Here is a 22,665-nt window from a genome sequence, read left to right on the forward strand (position 1 = left end):
TTCATTCAGCTGTCATTCCTAATTGTGTATAAAGCAGTAAGAAATAAGAAAAGGGGATACATGGCAGTGACTGCAAGCCAGATAACTAGGTATTAAGGTGTTGGGGAGGTTGTGGGCCCTGTGGCCCTCTTAGTCTAATAGCAATCAGTGTGTGACGGCTGGGGTGGGAGGGATGGAGGTGCACATTTTGGTGTCTCAGCCTTGGGTGCTGGAGGACCTTGTCCCGGCTCTGCATGCTTGTGTCCCTCTTATGCCGGGGACCTGGCTTGCACGGATATCCTCACGGTCTTGGATGGTGATCCGGTTGGGATTCCACGGTGGTTATTTGGAACAAGCTGCGGTGGGCGTGTAAATGTTTTTCTGCGCTTGGCCGGTATGAGCCTGATTCCCCGGCTATGAGTGTAGTAGGAGATAAAAACAGCTATTAAAGCAAGGTGGTGTGAGCCGCAATTATATGTAAAGGATGTGTTTGAAATCTTTATTGCGAACATGTTTCCCAGGGGAGCACCCCTGCTTTATCAAGCTCCCCTGGGCTGACATTGCTATAAGCTGCATGGTTTCAGTCTGTGCCATCGCCCTGCAGATTAAACAATTTGTGCAGTATCAGCAACATCCGATGATCCTAAAACTGAATTCAATATGATAATCTGACTGCAGAAGTACAGTTTAACAAAAAAAAGAAAAAAAAAAAAAGAAAACATTTATCCATATTTATTCATATATTTTGGTCTGTGCCTGAAGATGTGTTTTAAAAATGTAGTAAAATGCCCGAGGTGCTGCGAAGTACAGAGGCCCCTAAATTATGGCACACTTGCCAGAATTAGAATGCCTAGCTGGCATTAAATTAATTATTATTATTATTATTATTTAGTATTTATATAGCGCCGACATATTACGCAGCGCTGTACAGTGTATATATATATATTGTCTTGTCACTAACTGTCCCTCAAAGGAGCTCACAATCTAATCCCTACCATTGCCATATGTCTATATTATGTAGTGTAAGTACTGTAGTTTTAGGGCCAATTTTGAGGGGGAGCCAATTAACTTATCTGTATGTTTTTGGAATGTGGGAGGAAACCGGAGTGCCCGGAGGAAACCCACGCAGACACGGAGAGAACATACAAACTCTTTGCAGATAGTGCCCTGGCTGGGATTCGAACCAGGGACCCAGCGCTGCAAGGCGAGAGAGCTAACCACTACGCCACCGTGCTGCCCACCACTACGCCACCGTGCTTAATAAAAACAATTACTTTTATCGTGTTTTAGGACATTATTATTATTTAGTATTTATATAGCGCCGACATCTTCTGCAGCGCTGTACAGAGTATATATAGTCTTGTCAATAACTGTCCCTCAGAGGAGCTCACAATCTAGTCCCTACCATAGTCATATGTCTATATCGTGTAGTGTATGTATTGTAGTCTATTTGTTAGGGGGAAGCCAATTAACCAATTAACTTATCTGTATGTTTTTGGGTTGTGGGAGGAAACCAGAGTGCCCGGAGGAAACCCACGCAGACACAGGGAGAACATACAAACTCCTTGCAGATGTTGACCTGGCTGGGATTCGAACCGGGGACCCAGCACTGCAAGGCGAGAGCGCTAACCACTATGCTAGTATGGTTGAGGTGACCAAGTGAGAAAGTCCAAAGGGAAATTCCACTAACGTGGTTAAGCGGACAGCATCCTCTCAAACTTCTAGGCTTCATATAGGTTGTTGTAATGTTACGTCCACACTATTTGGCCAGTTACAATGCTTCAAGTTGTAGACGTTACTGTGATTGGAGAACTGTTCCTTATTGATTTTCTTGCTTGGTCACCTCAACCATACTAGCTCCCCATGAGCTTTGAAATTAGTTATTCTTCATTAAATTGGCAAGATTGTGCTTATGTCCAACGGTGGTCATTTGGTGACTGTTTGTAGATAAATTACTTAGAAACCGTCAACATTTCCTGATCTGCATCCTTCTTCTGGGTGAGTTACTCAAAATGTTATGAGGTGGCATAAATGATATATATAAACTTTCTATACAATTGATCATTTTATCAAATAAAACAGGAAAGTCAAACAATTTGGTTGTGTTGTGTATGGCTACCTTTATAGTCAGAGAATATGCATTATATAACCAAGCATCTAACACTTTCTGCAATGGAAGATCACTTGTTGATATGAGTCCTCCCCTGTTCCTGCCCACCAACAGAGGCTCTGTTAGGTGACAGGAGGTGGGCTACTCATTTAAACTAACAGAGAGCCCATCTCCCAACAGCAACCTCTGGTGGCCGGAGATGGAGGAACCATGTCAACAAGGGTGCCAGAAGCTGCAAGCCACACTGAGTGGAAATGGAAAACGCCTTCACCAAAGGTAGAACATTCAATAAACATTTCAAAAGCTGCATGTGACATAATGAGATAAACATAGGTACATTTTACTAGTCCTACTAAGAAATTGTGCCTTTCTGTTTTCCTGTACAACTGTTCAAGAATGAGTTTTGTTATCTATGCAAAAGAGGCAATCGGGCTGAAAGTCAAATCGAAGTCCTGAAATAAATAAAAGGCAAAACCCTTTTATCTGGCTGAGGAAACAATGCTGGTTTAATGCTGAAAAGTTCAATAGTCTGGAACCTATTAGCAGTGCTTTTCTAAGCCGTTTGTAAGCACTGGTGATTTGAAAAGCTCTTGCTAATGTAATGCTATGGGTGTGATCCCACTTGAAGTATGTGATTTTTTAAAAATCCCCCATAGCATTTCATTAGCAAGAGCTTTACAAATCACAAGCATTTAGAAAAGTGCTGCTAGTGGGCCTTACTTTTATTTGTTTAGCAGCTGAATGAAGCCGATTTTTACATCACACTGCTATGGCTGCTGTTTAGAATTCAGTCTTAAAAATGTAGATCTTAAACTGAAAATAAAAATATGAGACTTTTTTCTATGTTACTGAAGTTCCATTTACCATTAGTACTACACATATGTTTAAACCACAGTTAAACCACAGTGAGAGGAATATGGAGGCTGACATATTGATTTCCTTTTAAACAATGCAGATTGCCTGACTGTCCTGCTGATCCTCTGCCTCTAATGCTTTCAGCCATAGACCCTAAACAAGCATGCAGATCAGGTGCTCTGACTGAAGTCTGACTAGATTAGCTGCATGCTTGTTTGAGGGCTTGTTTCCACTGTTGCGACGCGATTTCGCCGGCATTCCGACGCTTGTAAAAACGCATGCGGATGCGTTTCCGCATGCGTTTTTACCCGCGATTTCGCGTGCGATTTCGCATGGCAGGGTGCCATGCGAAATTAACCATGACACTGCCAGGGCAAAATAAAATTGAAAAAGGTGCGAAATCGCACGCGAAATCGCGGGTAAAAACGCATGTAACAAACGCATGCGTTTTTACTATTAAATACATTAGCGGCGATTCGCATGCATTCCACTCGCAGGCGAATTCGTTGGCTCTTTTGTGCGTTTTTTTACCGCTGAAAAAAACGCACCTCAACAACGCTACAGTGGAAACAGGCCCATCCACTTGCATTACATGTGCGAATCTGCATGCGTTGGACGCATGCAGATTCGCGATAGTGGAAACGAGCCCTCAGTTGGTTGATTCAGTCACTACTGATGCATGGAATATCAGCAGGATGCCAGGTAACTGGTTTTGTTTAAAAGGAAATAATTATGGCAGCCTCCATATTCCTCTCACTTCAGGTGTCCTTTAATCATCCCATAAGTTTTTTTTCGGTTCAGGTTTGCTTTAAAGCAAATTTGCGTGTGCGCAGTACAGATGCACTCGTCTTCAGAAGTACTTCTAAAGGCTGCATGAAGAGTGCTGAAGAGGTATTCAATTTAACAGGTTGTAGCTTCAATGGGGGACAGAGGTGGAACTACAGGACAGACTGAGGACTGGAAAGGTGCTATGGTATCCAGAGCCCTCCCTCTATATAGGTAAGCATGGGTGGCACTACACTAGGGTATGCTTGGGCACTGGCCCCCTTTGGGAATCACTGTGCCCCCTCCCCCCCCCCCAAGTGCCCCCCTTCCTGCTCAATAACATACAGTTAATGGTTTACAGGCTCCAGCAGAATACGGGATACGGGCTGTAAAAAACTCTCCATGTCAGCCTGAGTCTATGTAGGCGTTAAAGAGTAACTGTTAGGCATAAAATAAAAAATCAATTCTCTATTTTTATATGGTTAACAAATAATAAGGATTCTAACTAGGAAATCCAAAAATTAAAAATCATTCTTAATTTTCTTCTCAATAGAATAGCATTTACCAGGTCCCCTGGCTCTTATTTGGTACATCTGCCCCATTTGCGCGCCGCTGCAAAAAATGGGTGTGGCTACAAGCGGCGAAAAAATGGGCATGATCATGACCGGATGAGGGCGGGGCTAAATGTAATTTAAAGTGAACCCAGCTTGAGAGTGATATGGTGGCTGCCATATTTATTTACTTTTAAACAATTCTAGTTGCCTGGCAGCCCTGCTGATCTATTTGGCTGCAGTAGTGAACTGAATTACACCAGAAACAAGCATGCAGCTAATCTTGTCAGTTCTGACAATATTGTCAGAAACCCCTGACCTGCTGCATGCTAGTTCAGGGTCTATGGTTGAAGGAATTAGAGGCAGAGGACCAACACGGCAGCCATGCAGCTGGTATTGCTTAAAAAGAGATAAATATGGCAGCCTCAATATTATTCTCACCTCGGGTTCCCTTTAAATTGCAACGCAAAGACAGTGGGCCCAAGTTTTGGTGACCCTTTCCCCAGAGAATTCAAATAATTGTGCAGGTTTTCTCAAGAAAATACACGTAATGTGAGCAGATTTGAACAAAAAACATGTTCAATAACCCCAATATGCACAACCGTTATCAGAAATGACCCCAATATGAACAATCGTTATCAGATATGACCCCAATATGCACAATCGCTATCAGATATTACCCCAATATGCACAATCGTTATCAGATATGACGCCAATATGCACAATCGTTATCAGATATGACCCAAATATGCACAATCGTTATCAGATATGACCCCAATATGTACAATTGTTATCCGATATGACCCCAATATGCACAACCGTTATCAGATATGACCCCAATATGCAAAACCGTTATCAGATATGACCCCACTATGCACAACCGTTATCAGATATGACCCCAATATGCACAATCGTTATAAGATATCACCCCAATATGCACAATCGTTATCAGATATGACCCCAATATGCACAATCCTTATCAGATATGACCCCAATATGTACAATCCTCAGCAGATCTGACCACAATATGCACAATGCTCAGCAGTTCTGACCCCAATATGCACAATGCTCAGCAGTTCTGACCCCAATATGCACAATGCTCAGCAGTTCTGACCCCAATATGCACAATGCTCAGCAGTTCTGACCCCAATATGCACAATGCTCAGCAGTTCTGACCCCAATATGCACAATGCTCAGCAGTTCTGACCCCAATATGCACAATGCTCAGCAGTTCTGACCCCAATATGCACAATGCTCAGCAGTTCTGACCCCAATATGCACAATGCTCAGCAGTTCTGACCCCAATATGCACAATGCTCAGCAGTTCTGACCACAATCAGCAGCACCACCTGAAAAAGAAAAGAAAAAACCATTTACTCACCTAGTCAGAAGACCTCCTGTTCTGACCTCCTCCTCTCCCGACCTCCTTGTGGCGCGCAGCTCCCATGATCCTCTTCCTTCACGTGACTTCCTGCCTGCAGCCTGCATTACCCGGCGAGCAGGGCTACGGGAAAATGGCCGCCCGAAGCCCTGCACTGCAGACTCCAAGTCTGCAGAGCAGGGCTTCGGGCGGCCATCTTACCGTAGCCCTGCTCTGCTGCTTCGGGCTGCCGCTGTGAACTGACTCGGCGTCTCTTAGACGCCTGAAGTCAGTTCACGCCAGGGGGTGCTTTGGGGATGCTTGGACAAATTTAGGGGGTGCGTGAGCAGTGGCGTTTCTACCACAGGGCGCAGGGGGCGGGGCGCACTGGGTGCCAGACAGCCAGGGGGTGTCGCCACGACCCCCCATAGATGCCGGACTCAGGAGGGGAAGAGCAGCGCTAGGAGGAGGGGTGACAGCAGGGATAGCGGCGGGGAGGGGGGACATATCCCCCCCCCTCCCTCACCTGGGTCCCCTCCTTCTGCCTCTCTTCTCCCCCCTCAAAATGCGGGCAGCGGGCCAGGGGCAGTGGTCAGCGAGCAGGCGAGCGCGGGGAATACTCACGTTACTTCCACGTATCAGCCTGGAACGCTGCGTCGCCGTCACGTGCCTCTTCTGCGCCTCCAATCATTGGAGGCGCAGTAGAGGCACGTGACGGTGACGCATGTTCCAGGCTGATACGCGGAAGTAACGTGAGTATTCTCCGCGCCTGCCTGCTCGCCCTGTTTGCTGCCCGCTGCCCACAGTTGGGAGGGGGGGGGGGGGGGAGAGGCAGAAGGAGGGGACCCAGGTGAGGGAGGGGGGAGATATGTCCCCCCCCTCCCCACCGCTATCCCTGCTGTCACCCCTCCTTCTAGCTACATGGGGGGGGCACTATACTGGGGGCAGCTAAACTGGGGGCCGCTATACTACCTAAACTGGGGGCCACTAAACTGGGGGCCACTATACTACCTAAACTGGGGGCCACTATACTGGGGGCAGCTAAACGGGGGGCCACTATACTACCTAAACTCGGGCCACTATACTGGGGGCAGGTAAACGGGGGCCACTATACTACCTAAACTGGGGGCCACTATACTGGGGGCAGCTAAACTGGGGGCCACTATACTACCTAAACTGGGGGCCACTATACTGGGGGCAGCTAAACAGGGGGCCACTATACTACCTAAACTGGGGCCACTATACTACCTAAACTGGGGGCCACTATACTACCTAAACTGGGGGCCACTATACTACCTAAACTTGGGGCCACTATACTAGCTATACTGGGACCACTATACGGGGGGCCACTACACTAGCTACACTGGGCCTGGGGGTCACTATACTAGCTATACTGGGGGCCACTATATTACCTATACTGGGGGGGGGGCACCATACCAGCTACAATGGAGGCTACACTGGAGGCAACTATACTATCTAAACTGTGGGCCACTATACTACCTATACTGGAGGGCAGCTGTACGGGGGCCACTATACTAGCTACACTGGAGGCAGCAACACTACCTACATTGGGGGCAGCAGCTATGCTGCCTATCCTGGGGGCACCCAGGTGAGGGAGGGGGGAGATATGTCCCCCCCTCCCCACCGCTATCCCTGCTGTCACCCCTCCATCTAGCTACACGGGGGGGGGGGGGGCACTATACTGGGGGCAGCTAAACTGGGGGCCACTATACTACCTAAACTTGGGGCCAGTATACTGGGGGCAGCTAAACGGGGGGCCACTATACTACCTAAACTGGGGCCACTATACTGGGGGCAGCTAAACTGGGGGCCACTATACTACCTAAACTGGGGGCCACTATACTGGGGGCAGCTAAATGGGGGGCCACTATACTACCTAAACTTGGGGCCACTATACTGGGGGCAGCTAAACGGGGGGCCACTATACTACCTAAACTGGGGCCACTATACTGGGGGCAGCTAAACGGGGGCCACTATACTACCTAAACAGGGGGCTACTATACTGGGGGCAGCTAAACTGGGGGCCACTATACTACCTAAACTGGGGGCCACTATACTGGGGGCAGCTAAATGGGGGGCCACTATACTACCTAAACTGGGGCCACTATACTACCTAAACTGGGGGCCACTATACTACCTAAACTGGGGGCCACTATACTACCTAAACTTGGGGCCACTATACTAGCTATGCTGGGACCACTATACGGTGGGCCACTATACTAGCTACACTGGGCCTGGGGGTCACTATACTAGCTATACTGGGGGCCACTATATTACCTATACTGGGGGGGGCACCATACCAGCTACAATGGAGGCTACACTGGGGGCAACTATACTATCTAAACTGTGGGCCACTATACTACCTATACTGGAGGGCAGCTGTACGGGGGCCACTATACTAGCTACACTGGGGGCAGCAACACTACCTACATTGGGGGCAGCAGCTATGCTGCCTATCCTGGGGGCAACTATACTAGCTATATTTGGGCAACTATACTACCTTCACTGGGGGCAACTAGCTACCTATACTGGGGGCAACTGCTAGCTACCTATACTGGGGGCAGTGGCGGCACCGGGGGGGTGCTTTGGGTGCTGAAGCACCCCCTAAAATTCTCCAAGCACCCCCCAGCGTGAACTGACTTTCGGCATCTAATAGATGCCGTGTCAGTTCACCGCAGCAGCAGAGCAGGGCTATAGTAAAATGTCTGAAGCCCTGCTCTGGAGACTTTGGGAGTTTCAGTTGCTGGCTTCAGAGGATCGTGGGAGCTGCGCACCGGACGGAGGCCGGAACAGGAGCTCTACTGCAGGTGAGTATATGTTGTTTTTTTTTATTTATATTAGCAGCCAGGTGTAGCGTTTATGTTCTGGCCAGGTCTGCTACACGATTGAAGTGTTTTCTGGACTGGTCTGCCACACGTTTGCATGTATTTTCTGGTCAAATCTGCTGCATGATTGCATGTATTTTCTGGGCAAATCTGCCGACATGATTGCATGTATTTTCTGGGCAAATCTGCCGACATGATTGCATGTATTTTCTGGGCAAATCTGCCGACATGATTGCATGTATTTTCTGGGCAAATCTGCTGACATGATTGCATGTATTTTCTGGGCAAATCTGCCGACATGATTCCATGTATTTTCTGGGCAAATCTGCCGACATGATTCCATGTATTTTCTGGGCAAATCTGCCGACATGATTGCATGTATTTTCTGGGCAAATCTGCCGACATGATTCCATGTATTTTCTGGGAAAATCTGCCGACATGATTGAACTTATTCTCTGGGCAAATCTGCCGACATGATTGAACGTATTCTCTGGGCAAATCTGCACACATTATGTTTATTTTCTTGAGAAAACCTGCACAAGTATGTGAATTTTCTGGGGAAAGGGTCACCAAAACTTGGGTCCACTGTCTTTGCGTTGCACTTTTAAAGGGAACCCGAGGTGAGAATAATATTGAGGCTGCCATATTTATCTCCTTTTAAGCAATATCAGTTGCCTGGCTGCCGTGCTGGTCCTCTGCCTCTAATTCTTTCAATCATAGACCCTGAACAAGCATGCTTGTTTCTGGTGTGATTCATTTCGCTACTGCAACCAAATAGATCAGCAGGGCAACTAGTATTGTTTGAAAGGAAATAAATGTGGCAGCCTCCATATCACTCTCACCCGGGTTCACGTTAAATTACAGTTAGCTCCGCACTCATCTGGTCATGGCCACGGCCATTTTTTTGCCGCGCCACCCATTTTTTGCCCCTTTACTCTTTTTTTTTGGGGGGGAAGGGGTGTCGTATAATACCCAGCACCGGGTGTCAAATGCCCTAGGTACGCCACTGTGCGTGAGCACCCCCAAGCACCCCCCTGGCGCCGCCACTGATCTGCCCCAAAAGAGAAGTTGCAGTGCTTGCTGTTTTTTTTTTTCTTATTTACTTTACTCCCCTTTTCCCCTCAGACTTAACTAATGCAGCCTGATTGGCTGAAGTTTCTTTCACTCTATTTTTCCCCTCCCACACCTCTGTTCTTCTCAGATTGGCCAATTTTTGTTGTGCTGAGAAGCTGAGAAAGTGACTCAGCTGAAATCCGATCCATACAAATAAACCAGGTCTTCAAAGTCACACAATGATTTGTGATGATGCACTTCTTACTGCAGCGCTGTGTGGGAGTGTCTGAAGACTGAGAGGAGGGCCGGCAATGCGTACACAATCAGAAAGAGGAGAGGAAACAGAGTAATGGTGGGAATACACAGTTAGTTTTTTAGGTGATTAGATGGTTGGATAGATAATTTCCGACATGTCCGATCTCCCTTTCAATACTTTGGCCGCTCGATTTGGGATAGAAGTGAATGGAAAAAGATAAGAAAAACGAGCGGAAAATAAGAAAATCGACTACAGAATCGAGCGGCAAAAACGATCGAGAGGAGAATCGCACACGGCAGAATCGAACGGTGTATTCCCAGCATAAGGGAGGTAATGACATTAGGATTGGCTTCAGACACAGGGATTTCAAAATGGAAATGGACAGAAATGGAATTCTTTCTATTTGCTATATAAAACTCACTGAAATCAAAATGTGGACAGTGCAATACATATGTTATGTAAGTAGAGCAAGTATGTATCTACTAATATGTGTTTTTTTCTGAGATAGTATGGCTAACAGCTCCTCTTTAAGTAAATCAAAGGTCTTATCTATTTACTATAAATACCTCTCAATCCTTGCAAGTTTCCTAGTAATTAATGTGGATGACACTTATATTTGCAAAAAAAAAATCTCTACCTCCTTCTGATTGTATGTTCTAACATTGTCAGTCAACAGGAATAGTCAGGAATAGTCTGAGGAAGCCTTACAAGCTGAAAGCTTACTATTTTTCTTTTTAATAAGCCAATATGCTAGAGATTGTTTTTTACACAAAGGAAGTTTTGAATCGGGATAATCCTGATTTAAAATTTGCTGTCTGTAAAATACAAGCTGTAGTCTCCAGCAATGCTTAGCCAATAAGATAAGGAATAACACACACAGTGTTTCTCTCCCTTCTGCCTTTTTCCCCTCCCCTTGCTTGTAGAGTCAGGAGACACAGACTCGGGGATAGAATTATGGAGCTAGTCTACTTTAGGGGACCCACCGTAAATCCCCATAGAGAATTGGAGCTGTGCTGAAAACGGAACAAATTTTCCGCTTTCAGCTCTTTTAAACTCCCACAAGTTATACATGTATGGAAAGCTCAGAATCTGCTCTAACGAATGATGCCACTTTCGGTGAGAAGAAACTGAAAGTCACCGTGAACGAGGCGCCGAAAGGCCGCAATCGCGGCTCCGTCAGCCATCTTACATCTGTGCTGGCTCATATTGTTCTCCCTCCTCATTGGAGGGATTGTTAGCTGGGGGCGTGCCAGAGGGAAAAAAAAAAAAAACCGTCAGGTAGCTAGTTCTGCGTTTGTCTTGTCCGGGGAGAAGGGAGAGCAGTTTCTGACACGCCCCCAGCTAACAATCCCTCCAATGAGAAGGGAGAAAAATGAGCAGCACAGAAGTAAGATGGCCGACAGAGCCGCGATCGCGGCCGTTCCGGCGCTTCCTACATGGTGAGTTGCACCTTTTGCTCACCGAAAGTAGCATCATCCGTTAGAGCAGATTCTAACCTTTCCAAAGATCTATAGCTTGTGGGGATTTAAAAGAGCTGAAAGCGGAAAATTTGTTCCGGTTTCAGCACAGCTCCAATTCTCTATGGGGATTTATGGTGGGTCCCCTAAAGTAGACTAGCTCCGAATTATTTGTGTGTGATCTGTCCACTCATGAGCAGCTTGCTAGCAAGTAACGATTAAAGCAGACCAGCAAACTAGGCAAGTTAGGCCTCTTTTCCAAAGGCAGTTGAACTGTGTGCTTAGCAAGCTGTTACCAGGCAGCAGTGAGCAGTTACCTGGAAGCAGCAAGCAATTGTGAGAGTTGCCTATCAACTGCCCATGGAAAAGAGGCCTAAATCTGTAGGTAACTTTTCTTCCATAATAGCACCATCATTTGGACAATCCACTCTGCTTAAAAGGGTTTTGTTTGTAATTTTCACATTCGGTTCCTATCATTGCTGAACTAGTTAGCTTTAATTTTATCACCTGAGCTAGGCAAAAGGAATCTAAAGTTCGCCATACAAACATCGATTTTAATCCCCCAAATAAACTAGGCAGCCATAGTGCCCCCTTTGTGCCCCCCATAAATTTGAAGCTGGAGCCGCCACTGCAGGTAAGTTTCCTCACTTTAGGTTCACTTTAACACTGGACAATACCTCACACAATCGATTCAGTAATCATTTCATAAGTAACCTAATCTAACCTGAGTGTTCTAATTTGAAGTAACTTCATTGTTGAGTCCCCTACAGGTATACATGTTTGATTTTCACAAATTTGTGTCCTTCTTGTTTTTCAGATTCCAGGACATTTGATTATAAGATTAGAGAAGTGTTGGGCCACACCAACCAATGATCCCTCTCACCCAGTGCAATATACATTTATCCAAGACAGGTAAGGTTTAGGAAAAAAAACAATTGTCTTTGACATACAAATTACTGTTGCATAGAGTACACTTCCACTCATTAGGAGTAAAATAATGTAAAATGAATGTTTCTGAGGGGCTTTATTATTTACAATAGCTATTCTGTGATGTTACAGCTGTACATGGCAATGTAGATTCATCAGATTCGCATCATCTAAAAATTCTTTATTAAGTAATGCTCCTTAAAACATGATAAAATAGTGGGTATCTGTGAGGCAGCCCGAAACGCCTGTGCGTCATCGACTTCACAGATACCCACTATTTTATCATGTTTTAAGGAGCATTACTTAATAAAGAATTTTTAGATGGTGCGAATCTGATGAATCTACATTGCTGTGTCTTGTGACTCCAAAGACGATTCCTGCACATGTATTGCAATCCATCGGTGCGGTGACGACTGTGGATTTTGAACAGCTGTACATGGCTGCAGGCGTGCCTGTTCCCACTCTACAACTGGTATAGCAAGGGCAGCACGGTGGCATAGTGAATAGCACTCTCGCATTGCAGCTCTGGGTCCCTGTTTCAAATCCCAGCCTGGGCACTATCCGCAAGGAGTTTGTATGTTCTCCCCGGGTCTGTGTGGGTTTCCTCAGGGCAGTTCGGTTCCCTCCCACACCCCAAGCACATACAGATAAGTAAATTGGCTTCCTCCTAATGCTGGATACACACGGTGCGTTCGTGCACTCGATTTTCCCATCGATTCCCGTCGATTCGTTTATTTCCAACATGTCCGATTTGGATTTCGATGGATCGTTAGGTCGATTCGGCATATTTTGCATGCGAATCGACCTAACGATCCATCGAAATCCAAATCGGACATGTTGGAAATAAACGAATCGACGGGAATCAACGGGAATCGACGGGAAAATCGAGTGCACGAACGCACCGTGTGTATCCAGCATAAAAATTGGCCCTAGATTATCATGGAGATATGACTATGTTGTGGATTAGATTGTGAGCTCCTCTGAGGGACAGTTAGTGACAAGACTACATATTCTGTGTAAAGTGCTGCAGAAGATATCAGCACTATATAAATTATTATTATTATTATTTAGTATTTATATAGCGCCGACATATTACGCAGCGCTGTACAGTGTATATATATATATATATATATATATATATATTGTCTTGTCACTAACTGTCCCTCAAAGGAGCTCACAATCTAATCCCTACCATTGCCATATGTCTATATTATGAAGTGTAAGTACTGTAGTCTAGGGCCAATTTTTAGGGGGAGCCAATTAACTTATCCGTATGATTTTGGAATGTGGGAGGAAACCGGAGTACCCGGAGGAAACCCACGCAGACACAGAGAGAACATACAAACTCTTTGCAGATAGTGCCCTGGCTGGGATTCGAACCAGGGACCCAGCGCTGCAAGGCAAGAGAGCTAACCACTACGCCACCGTGCTGCCCCAACAGGTGGGTATGCAGTGATTGGTATTACAAATTAAAATAACTAGTAATTCTTAAAGTATCAGTGGACCATCTTCTATGACCTAAAATAACAATGTTCTCCTTACTGATGTATTTCGGAGGGACCCATTTCAAAGGAGAACTCCAGGATCTGCTAAATAAAAGGAATACCTTATTGATATCAGCTATTGGCTGTGGCTGAATAGTGTACTGGTTAAGGGCTTTGTCTCTGACACAGGCGACCTGGGTTCAAATCTTGGCTCTGCCTCTTCAGTAAGCTGCACCTATACAGTAAGGAATTTCTTGGGCAACTCTCCCTAACACTGCTACTGCCTACTAGAGATGGCCCGAATGGTTCGACCGCGAACTTATTCGAGCACACTTCGGTGGTTTGCGTTCGCGGTGAACCGCAAACTTTATGCGAATTCAACCCGCCCACTATATTACATTATTAGGGTCAACTTCTGACCTTCTACATCACAGTCAGCAGGCACAGGGTAGCCAATCAGGCTACACTCCCTCCTGGAGCCCCCTCCACCCTTATAAAACACAGGCACCGTCGGCCATTTCAGTCACTCGTGTGGCTGCAGTAATTAGAGAAGGGAGAGAACCTGGCTGCTGACAGGGAAAGCTTAGTTAGGCTCTTGTGTTAGGCTTGTTAGGTTGCTCCTTCTTGCTGATCTTATTGCTAAAAAGCACTCCTCATCCTCAATAGCTCTTTTGAGAGCTAATGTTGTTCTTGTGATCTGTTTTTTTTTTTGTGTGTGTGTCCCACAGACACTTGTGTTGCATATACAGCCTTGGTAATTCCATATACAGCCTTGGTAATTCCTACTGTGCCACTGCCAGGCCCAGCACATTCAGTGACTACCTGTGTGTGTAACAGGCAGCTGCACATTTGTAATACCAATCACTGCATACCCACCTGTTGTTCAGTGCACCTACCTACCTACGTGACCGCACGCAGTGTCACTGCACCTCTTCACGGTACCTGTGTGTGTGACAGGTGCACATTTGTAATACCAATCACTGCATACCCACCTGTTGTTCAGTGCACCTACCTACCTGACTGCACGCAGTGTTATATACCACCAGTCACTGCACCTGTTCATAGTACCTGTGTGTGTGACAGCTGCAAATTTGTAATACCAGTCATTGCATAATTGTTCACAGTACCTGTGTGACCGCATGCTGTGTAATATACCAGTCCGTGCATACCAGTCAACTGCACCTGAGTGACAGCTGCACATTGTATTGTAATATCAGTCACTGCATACTTTTCACTGCACCTGTGTGACTGCACATTGTATTAGTCAAGTCAGTGCATACCTTTCACTTCATCCCCCCCTGATATGGACAAAACAGGTGGAGTCTGAGGCAGGGGCAGACCCAGAGGCAGGCCACCCGGCAGGTCTGTTCGAGGTCGTGCTGACAGGATTTCGTGTGGCCCTGAACCAAAGTACAGTGCTCAGAAGAAGGCACGTCCCATAAACTCCCAAGATTGTCAGGACGTGGTTGACTATTTAACACAGAACACCTCATCTTCCGCAGACACCAGCGCTACTACAAGCACCACATCTGCTGCATTTGACACTTCGCAGGAGTTATTTGGTGGAGAATTAACTGATTCACAGACATTATTGTTACAACCAGATGAAGGCGCTAAGCAAGTTACACCAACTCATATGTCTGAGTTAGGCGACACTATGGACGTAAAGTGTGAGGAGGAGGATGATTAAGTACCTGCTGTTGGTGCAGTTTATGAGGTGTCTGAGGCAAGTGAAGCTGGGGAGGATGATTATGATGATTATGATGATACGGATGCTACGTGGGATCCTAAGAGACATGAAGACCAGGGGGACAGTTCAGAGGGGGAGTCAGAGAGGAGTAGGAGGAGATACAGTGGGTTGCAAAAGTATTTGGCCCCCTTAAGTGTTCCACATTTTGTCACATTACTGCCACAAACATGCATCAATTGCATCTGAATTCCACGTGAAAGACCAATACAAAGTGGTGTACACGTGAGAAGTGGAACGAAAATCATACATGATTCCAAACATTTTTTTACAAATCAATAACTGCAAAGTGGGGTGTGCGTAATTATTCGGCCCCCTTAGTCAATACTTTGTAGAACCACCTTTTGCTGCAATTACAGCTGCCAGTCTTTTAGGGTATGTCTCTACCAGCTTTGCACATCTAGAGACTGAAATCCTTGCCCATTCTTCTTTGCAAAACAGCTCCAGCTCAGTCAGATTAGATGGACAGCGTTTGTGAACAGCAGTTTTCAGATCTTGCCACAGATTCTCGATTGGATTTAGATCTGGACTTTGACTGGGCCATTCTAACACATAGATAGGTTTTGTTTTATTTTATTATTATTATTATTTTATTATTTAAAGACAAAGACAAACACTTATATAGCGCTTTTCTCCTGGCGGACTCAAAGCGCCAGAGCTGCAGCCACTAGGACGCGCTCTATAGGCAGTAGCAGTGTTAGGGAGACCTGCCTAAGGTCTCCTGCTGAATAGGTGCTGGATTACTGAACAGGCAGAGCCGAGATTTAAACCCTGGTCGCCCGTGTCAGAGGCAGAGCCCTTAACCATTACACTATCCAGCCAGCCAGTATTTATATAGTGCTGACATATTACGCAGCAGGGCCGTGCCGACACAGAGGCCGACGAGGCTGGAGCCTTGGGGCGGAAGTCAATGACAGTCTGTGCGGGCGCAAGGAGCAGGACTGTTTTGCTTGGCTGCCCGCCTTTCTCTCCCCTGTGGTCACGCTGCCTGCGCCCCCACCTCAGTTCACAAAGTACTGACCACCAGGCTGTCTGCGGATGACGGACCGGGAGCGGAGTGTATACATTCCACTCCGCTCTGTGCCTGTTGCCATGGTCACCGATGTCGCCCGCCGCCAGCCCCTCTAATTAGAAAGCCAGCGTGCATCTCTCTGGCACAGCAGAGACGTCAGCGGCCTGTGAGTTGCTGCGGGGACTACCTCCCGGAGGCAGAGCAGGGCTACGGCAAGATGGCTGCCGAAGCCCTGCACTAGAGACTATTTGTGTCTCCAGTACAGGGCTTCGGGTGCCATCTTCCCGTAGCCCTGCACTCTTCCTGTCAGCACGGGAGATGTGCTGAAGGAGGATTGTCGCTGGAGGAGCTGCACGGGGGAGGCTGGCCAGTGGCCAGGTGAGTGAATTTTTTTTTACAAGTTTATTATCTATTGAATGCTCCCACATAACGATTATTGTCTGGTGACTGCTCCCACATAACGATTATTGTCTGGTGACTACCCCCACATAACGATTATTTTCTGGTGACTGCTCCCCACATAACGATTATTATCTGGTGACTGCTCCCCACATAGCGATTATTATCTTGTGAATGCTCCCACATAACGATTATTTTCTGGTGACTGCTCCCCACATAACGATTATTATCTGGTGACTGCTAGTGCTCCCCACATAGCGATTATTATCTGGTGAATGCTCCCACATAAAGATTATTTTCTGGTGACTGCTCCCCACATAGCGATTATTTTCTGATGACTGCCCCCACATAACCATTATTATCTGGTGAATGCTCCCACATAACGATTATTGTCTGGTGAATGCTCCCACATAACGATTATTGTCTGGTGACTGCTCCCCACATAATCATTATTATCTGGTGAATGCTCCCACATAACGATTATTGTCTGGTGAATGCTCCCACATAACGATTATTTTCTGGTGACTGTCCCCACATAACGATTATTTTCTGGTGACTGCCCCCACATAACTATTATTTTCTGGTGACTGCCCCCACATAACGATTATTTTCTGGTGACTGCCCCCACATAACGATTATTTTCTGGTGACTGCCCCCACATAACGATTATTGTCTGGTGACTGCTCCCACATAACGATTATTGTCTGGTGACTGCCCCCACATAACGATTATTTTCTGGTGACTGCCCCCACATAACGATTATTTTCTGGTGACTGCTCCCACATAACGATTATTGTCTGGTGACTGCTCCCACATAACGATTATTGTCTGGTGACTGCTCCCACATAACGATTATTGTCTGGTGACTGCTCCCACATAACGATTATTGTCTGGTGACTGCTCCCCACATAACCATTATTATCTGGTGAATGCTCCCACATAACGATTATTGTCTGGTGAATACTCCCACATAACGATTATTGTCTGGTGACTGCTCCCACATAACGATTATTGTCTGGTGACTGCTCCCACATAACGATTATTATCTGGTGACTGCTCCCACATAACGATTATTTTCTGGTGACTGCCCCCACATAGCGATTATTTTCTGGTGACTGCTCCCACATAACGATTATTGTCTGGTGACTGCTCCCACATAACGATTATTGTCTGGTGACTGCTCCCACATAACGATTATTATCTGGTGACTGCTCCCACATAACGATTATTTTCTGGTGACTGCCCCCACATAGCGATTATTGTCTGGTGACTGCCCTCACATAACGATTATTTTCTGGTGACTGCCCCCACATAACGATTATTTTCTGGTGACTGCTCCCACATAACGATTATTGTCTTGTGACTGCTGCCACATAACGATTATGGTCTGGTGACTGCTCCCACATAACGATTATTGTCTGGTGACTGCTCCCACATAACGATTATTGTCTGATGACTGCTCCCCACATAACCATTATTATCTGGTGAATGCTTCCACATAACGATTATGGTCTGGTGACTGCTCCCACATAACTATTATTGTCTGATGACTGCTCCCCACATAACCATTATTATCTGGTGAATGCTCCCACATAACGATTATTGTCTGGTGACTGCTCCCACATAACGATTATTGTCTGGTGACTGCTCCCACATAATGATTATTGTCTGGTGACTGTTCTCCACATAACGATTATTTTCTGGTGACTGCTCCCACATAACGATTATTTTCTGGTGACTGCTCCCCACATAGCGATTATTATCTGGTGACTGCTCCCACATAACGATTATTGTCTGGTGACTGCTCCCACATAACGATTATTGTCTGGTGACTGCTCCCACATAACGATTATTGTCTGGTGACTGCTCCCACATAACGATTATTGTCTGGTGAATGCTCCCACATAAAGAGTATTTTCTGGTGACTGCTCCCCACATAGCGATTATTTTCTGATGACTGCCCCCCACATAACCATTATTATCTGGTGAATGCTCCCACATAACGATTATTGTCTGGTGAATGCTCCCACATAATGATTATTGTCTGGTGACTGCTCCCCACATAATCATTATTATCTGGTGAATGCTCCCACATAACGATTATTGTCTGGTGAATGCTCCCACATAACGATTATTAGGGGATAAGAGGCGCCCTGGTGTAGTATAAAAGCATCTAAAAACAGTTTAAAACGAAAAATAAATTTGAGGTCGCTTACCTCAATGACGAAAAAATCTTTGTAATAACAAAGGTTTTTATTGGCAGCACAGGCAACGCGTTTCGTGGGTCAGAGCTTCCTCAGGCCAATAACAGTGCCAAACTAACTGGAAGATCCCTTTGCCGAGTTTTGCACTGTTATTGGCCTGAGGAAGCGGGCTCTGACTCGCGAAACGCGTTGCCTGTGCTGCCAACAGCAGCAATCTCATTTCTGCTTTGAATTTGGGAAAGATGTACCCTGCATGGCACATGTGCTGAATGTCATAATTCAGCGATTTGTGTCTAAGTACCCAGGCTTACAGGATGTCCTAAAGCAGTCCAGGAAGGTGTGTGGGCATTTCAGGCGGTCTTACATGACCATGGCACGCTTTGCTGATATTCAGCGGAGAAACAATTTTTCGGTGAGACGCTTGATTTGCGATAGCACGACTCGCTGGAATTCGACCCTCCTGATGTTCGACCGCCTGCTACTATAGGAGAAAGCCGACAAACAGTATCTCTACAACTACAGTCAAAGGATACAGTCTGGGGAGATGGGGATGTTCTGGCCGAAGTACTGGACACTCATGCGAAATGCCTGCAGGCTCATGCGGCCGTTTGAGGAGGTGACAAACATGGTGAGTCGCAGTGAAGGCGACATCAGCAACTTGATCCTATATGCTTTCTTCCTGGAACGTGCCGTGCGTAGAGTGGTGGATCAAGCTGTGGAGGAGCGTGAACAGGAACAGGAGGAAGAGTTGTGGGATCAATTCTCATCAGAACCAGATGTTTCCTCAACACCTGCGGCAGCACAGAGGGGGGGGGAGGAGAAGGAAGAGTCGTGTGGGGAAGAGGATTTAGAAGATGAGGAAGGTGTTGTTTTGGAGGAGGAGGAGGAGGTGGAAGAACAACCGCAGCAGGCGTTGCAGGGGGCTTGTCCTGCTCAACTTTCCCGTGGTATTGTTCATGGCTGGGGGAGGAGGAGAACGTAGCTGACATCACTGAGAAAGAACAAGAGGAGATGGATAGTACATCTGCATCCATCTTTGTGCAGATGGCGTCTTTCATGCTGTCCAGCCTGTTGAAGGACCCCCGTATGAAAATACTCAAGGGGAATGAGCTGTACTGGGTGGCCACGCTACTAGACCCTCGGTATAAGCACAAAGTGGCGGAAATGTTTCCAAATCACCAGAAGGCAGAAAGGATTCAGCACTTGCAGAACAAGCTGGCAACTATGCTTTACAGTGCGTTTAAGGGTGATGTCACAGCACAACGGAATAAAGGTACCACTGCCAGAAATCCTTCTCCCATGTCCACGCAGGCAAGGACAGGCCGCTCAAGCGATCTCAGGGTGATGTTGGCTATGCGGACATTCTTTAGTCAAACGCCTTGCCTTAGCCCGTCCAGATCCACCCTCCACCAACGCCTCGATCGGCAGGTAGCGAACTACCTGGCCTTAAGTGTGGATGTAGACACTGTGAGCAGCGATGAACCCTTGGAGTACTGGGTGCGCAGGCTTGACCTATGGCCAGACCTGTCACAATTTGCCATCCAACTTCTGTCTTGCCCTGCCTCAAGCGTCCTGTCAGAAAGGACCTTCAGTGCAGCTGGAGGCATTGTCACTGAGAAGAGAAGTCGCCTAGGTCACAAAAGTGTTCAGTACCTCACCTTTATCAAAATGAATGAGGCATGGATCCCGGAGGGCTACTGCCCGCCCAAAGACTAAGTCAGTCCCCACAAACAGCATCTCTGCCTGCACGCCGTGTGACTGCCTGCTTCATGACTAAGTCGCTCCCCACACAGCATCTCTGCCTGCAGTCAAGCGGCCTTCTCCACCACCACCAACAGGGTCCAGGACTCCAAGCGGTTTCCTGAATTTTTAAGGCCGCTATAATAATTTTTCTGGTGCATGTACATGCCTGCCTAATTTGTCTGGCTGCACTGCAGCTGCAACAACAAAACAAAAGGCATGTACATGTGTCAATTCCCCATCGTGATCGTTACCTTGCCGCAGGGAAGCAATAACCGCCGGCTATATGAGTGTCTCGGGGGGAGGGGGGGGGGGCACACCCAAGATAATAAGGTTGTTGCTTCATTGTGGACAGACCAAATTCGATCAGATGGACAGTTACTGTTCTGTCATTGAGCTACCTCAGCCCGGCGACCATATGGGCTGGAAAGCCGCCATCACCTGCACTCTCGCCATGGTGCGCACCAGTCCAGCACGGCCGTCACTACACAAACAGCTGTTTGCGGTGCGTTACACAGTGAGTTTCGGCTGTCAATGTGAAGCAGTACTCTAATTACACTCCCTGATTGATGTATACACATGCAAGATGTTTTAAAGCACTTTAGGCCTCCAATTTAGCATGCAATGTGATTTCTGCCCTTAAAACGCTACTTTGCGTCAAATCCAGATTTTTCCCTGGGACTTTTGGCGTGTATCCCACTCCTCCATGCAAAAACTCAGATGTTAGACCCCTTGAAACATCTTTGCCACTTTTCTGGCCAGCATAAATGTTTCTAGTTTTCAAAGTTCGCCTCCCCATCGAAGTCTATTGCAGTTTGAAAGTTTGCGCGATCCGAACTTTTGCGGAGGTTCACGTTTGAGGTTCGCGAACTGAAAATCAAAGGTTCGAGCCATCTCTACTGCCTACTGAGTGTGTTCCTGTGGCTGCCTCGCAAGTGCTTTGGGTCCGACAGGAGAAAGGCGCTATACAAATTATTGCAACTAATCTTTGAATACTGATTTCCCTCACTTAAAGAGACTCTGAAGCCTCCGAAAAGCACCCTTTTTTAAGCCAGTCTTGTTAATCACTAATGGATTTGCTGAAACTCTGCTATCCCATGGCAAAACAAGGCTTTATTCACCCTCAAATACTGGGGCAAAAATCCATGACTTTCCTGGTCATGGATTTTGCTGCCCGGGGAGGCAGAGCTTTGAGCTGCAGCTCTGCCTCCATTTGTGTCAATCTCCTTTGGCTCTCTGCCTCCTCCCCACCCCTATCATATAGCCTGGTTTTGCCGCGGGATAGTGGCATTTCAGCTAAATCATTAGTGCTTAACAAGACTGGCTAAAAAAAGGTGATTTCGGAGGCTTCAGACTCTCTTTAACCTCCTTGGAGGTAATCCCGAGCTGAGCTCGGGGTATGCCGCCGGAGGTCGCCGCTCAGGCCCTGCTGGGCCGATTTTCGTTCTGAAAAAAGCAGCACACGCAGCCGGCACTTTGCCAGCCGCGTGTGCTGCCCGATCGCCGCCGCTCCGCGGCGATGCGCCGCGTGCAGCGGCGAAAGAGGGTCCCCCCAGCCGCCCGAGCCCAGCGCAGCCGGAACAAACAGTTCCGGCCGGCGCTAGGGGCTGGATCGGGCGGCTCTGACGTCAGGACGTCGACTGACGTCCATGACGTCACTCCGCTCGTTGCCATGGCGACGAGGAAAGCGAAACAAGATAGGCCGCTCATTGCGGCCTATCTTGTTACTTTCGATTGCCGGAGGCGATCGAAAGTACGCTTCCGGAGCGCCCTCTAGTGGGCTTTCATGCAGCCAACTTTCAGTTGACTGTGTCAGGAACCGGCCCGCGGCACGCCTGCGTATACGGTTCCCGACTGCGGGTTTGACCAGAGTAAGCGGGGAACAGCCTTATTTAAGCTACAACCAAGGCTGGAACCCCT

General features: G+C 46.9%; 1 protein-coding gene across 1 annotated transcript in view; it reads left to right on the forward strand.

Annotated features, from left to right (window-relative positions):
- Positions 1–22,665, forward strand: part of LOC137543850 (pancreatic secretory granule membrane major glycoprotein GP2-like) — a gene marked incomplete at its 3' end in the record, with an annotated part of 96,967 nt that overhangs the window by 43,959 nt on the left and 30,343 nt on the right. Inside the window, exon 6 of the mRNA XM_068264921.1 lies at positions 12,050–12,144. Within this exon, the coding sequence (XP_068121022.1) occupies positions 12,050–12,144 (95 nt within the window). The remainder of the gene's footprint in view (positions 1–12,049; positions 12,145–22,665) is intronic.

Source organism: Hyperolius riggenbachi, unplaced genomic scaffold (genome assembly GCF_040937935.1).
Source record: "Hyperolius riggenbachi isolate aHypRig1 unplaced genomic scaffold, aHypRig1.pri scaffold_243, whole genome shotgun sequence".
NCBI classification, from domain to species: domain Eukaryota; kingdom Metazoa; phylum Chordata; class Amphibia; order Anura; family Hyperoliidae; genus Hyperolius; species Hyperolius riggenbachi.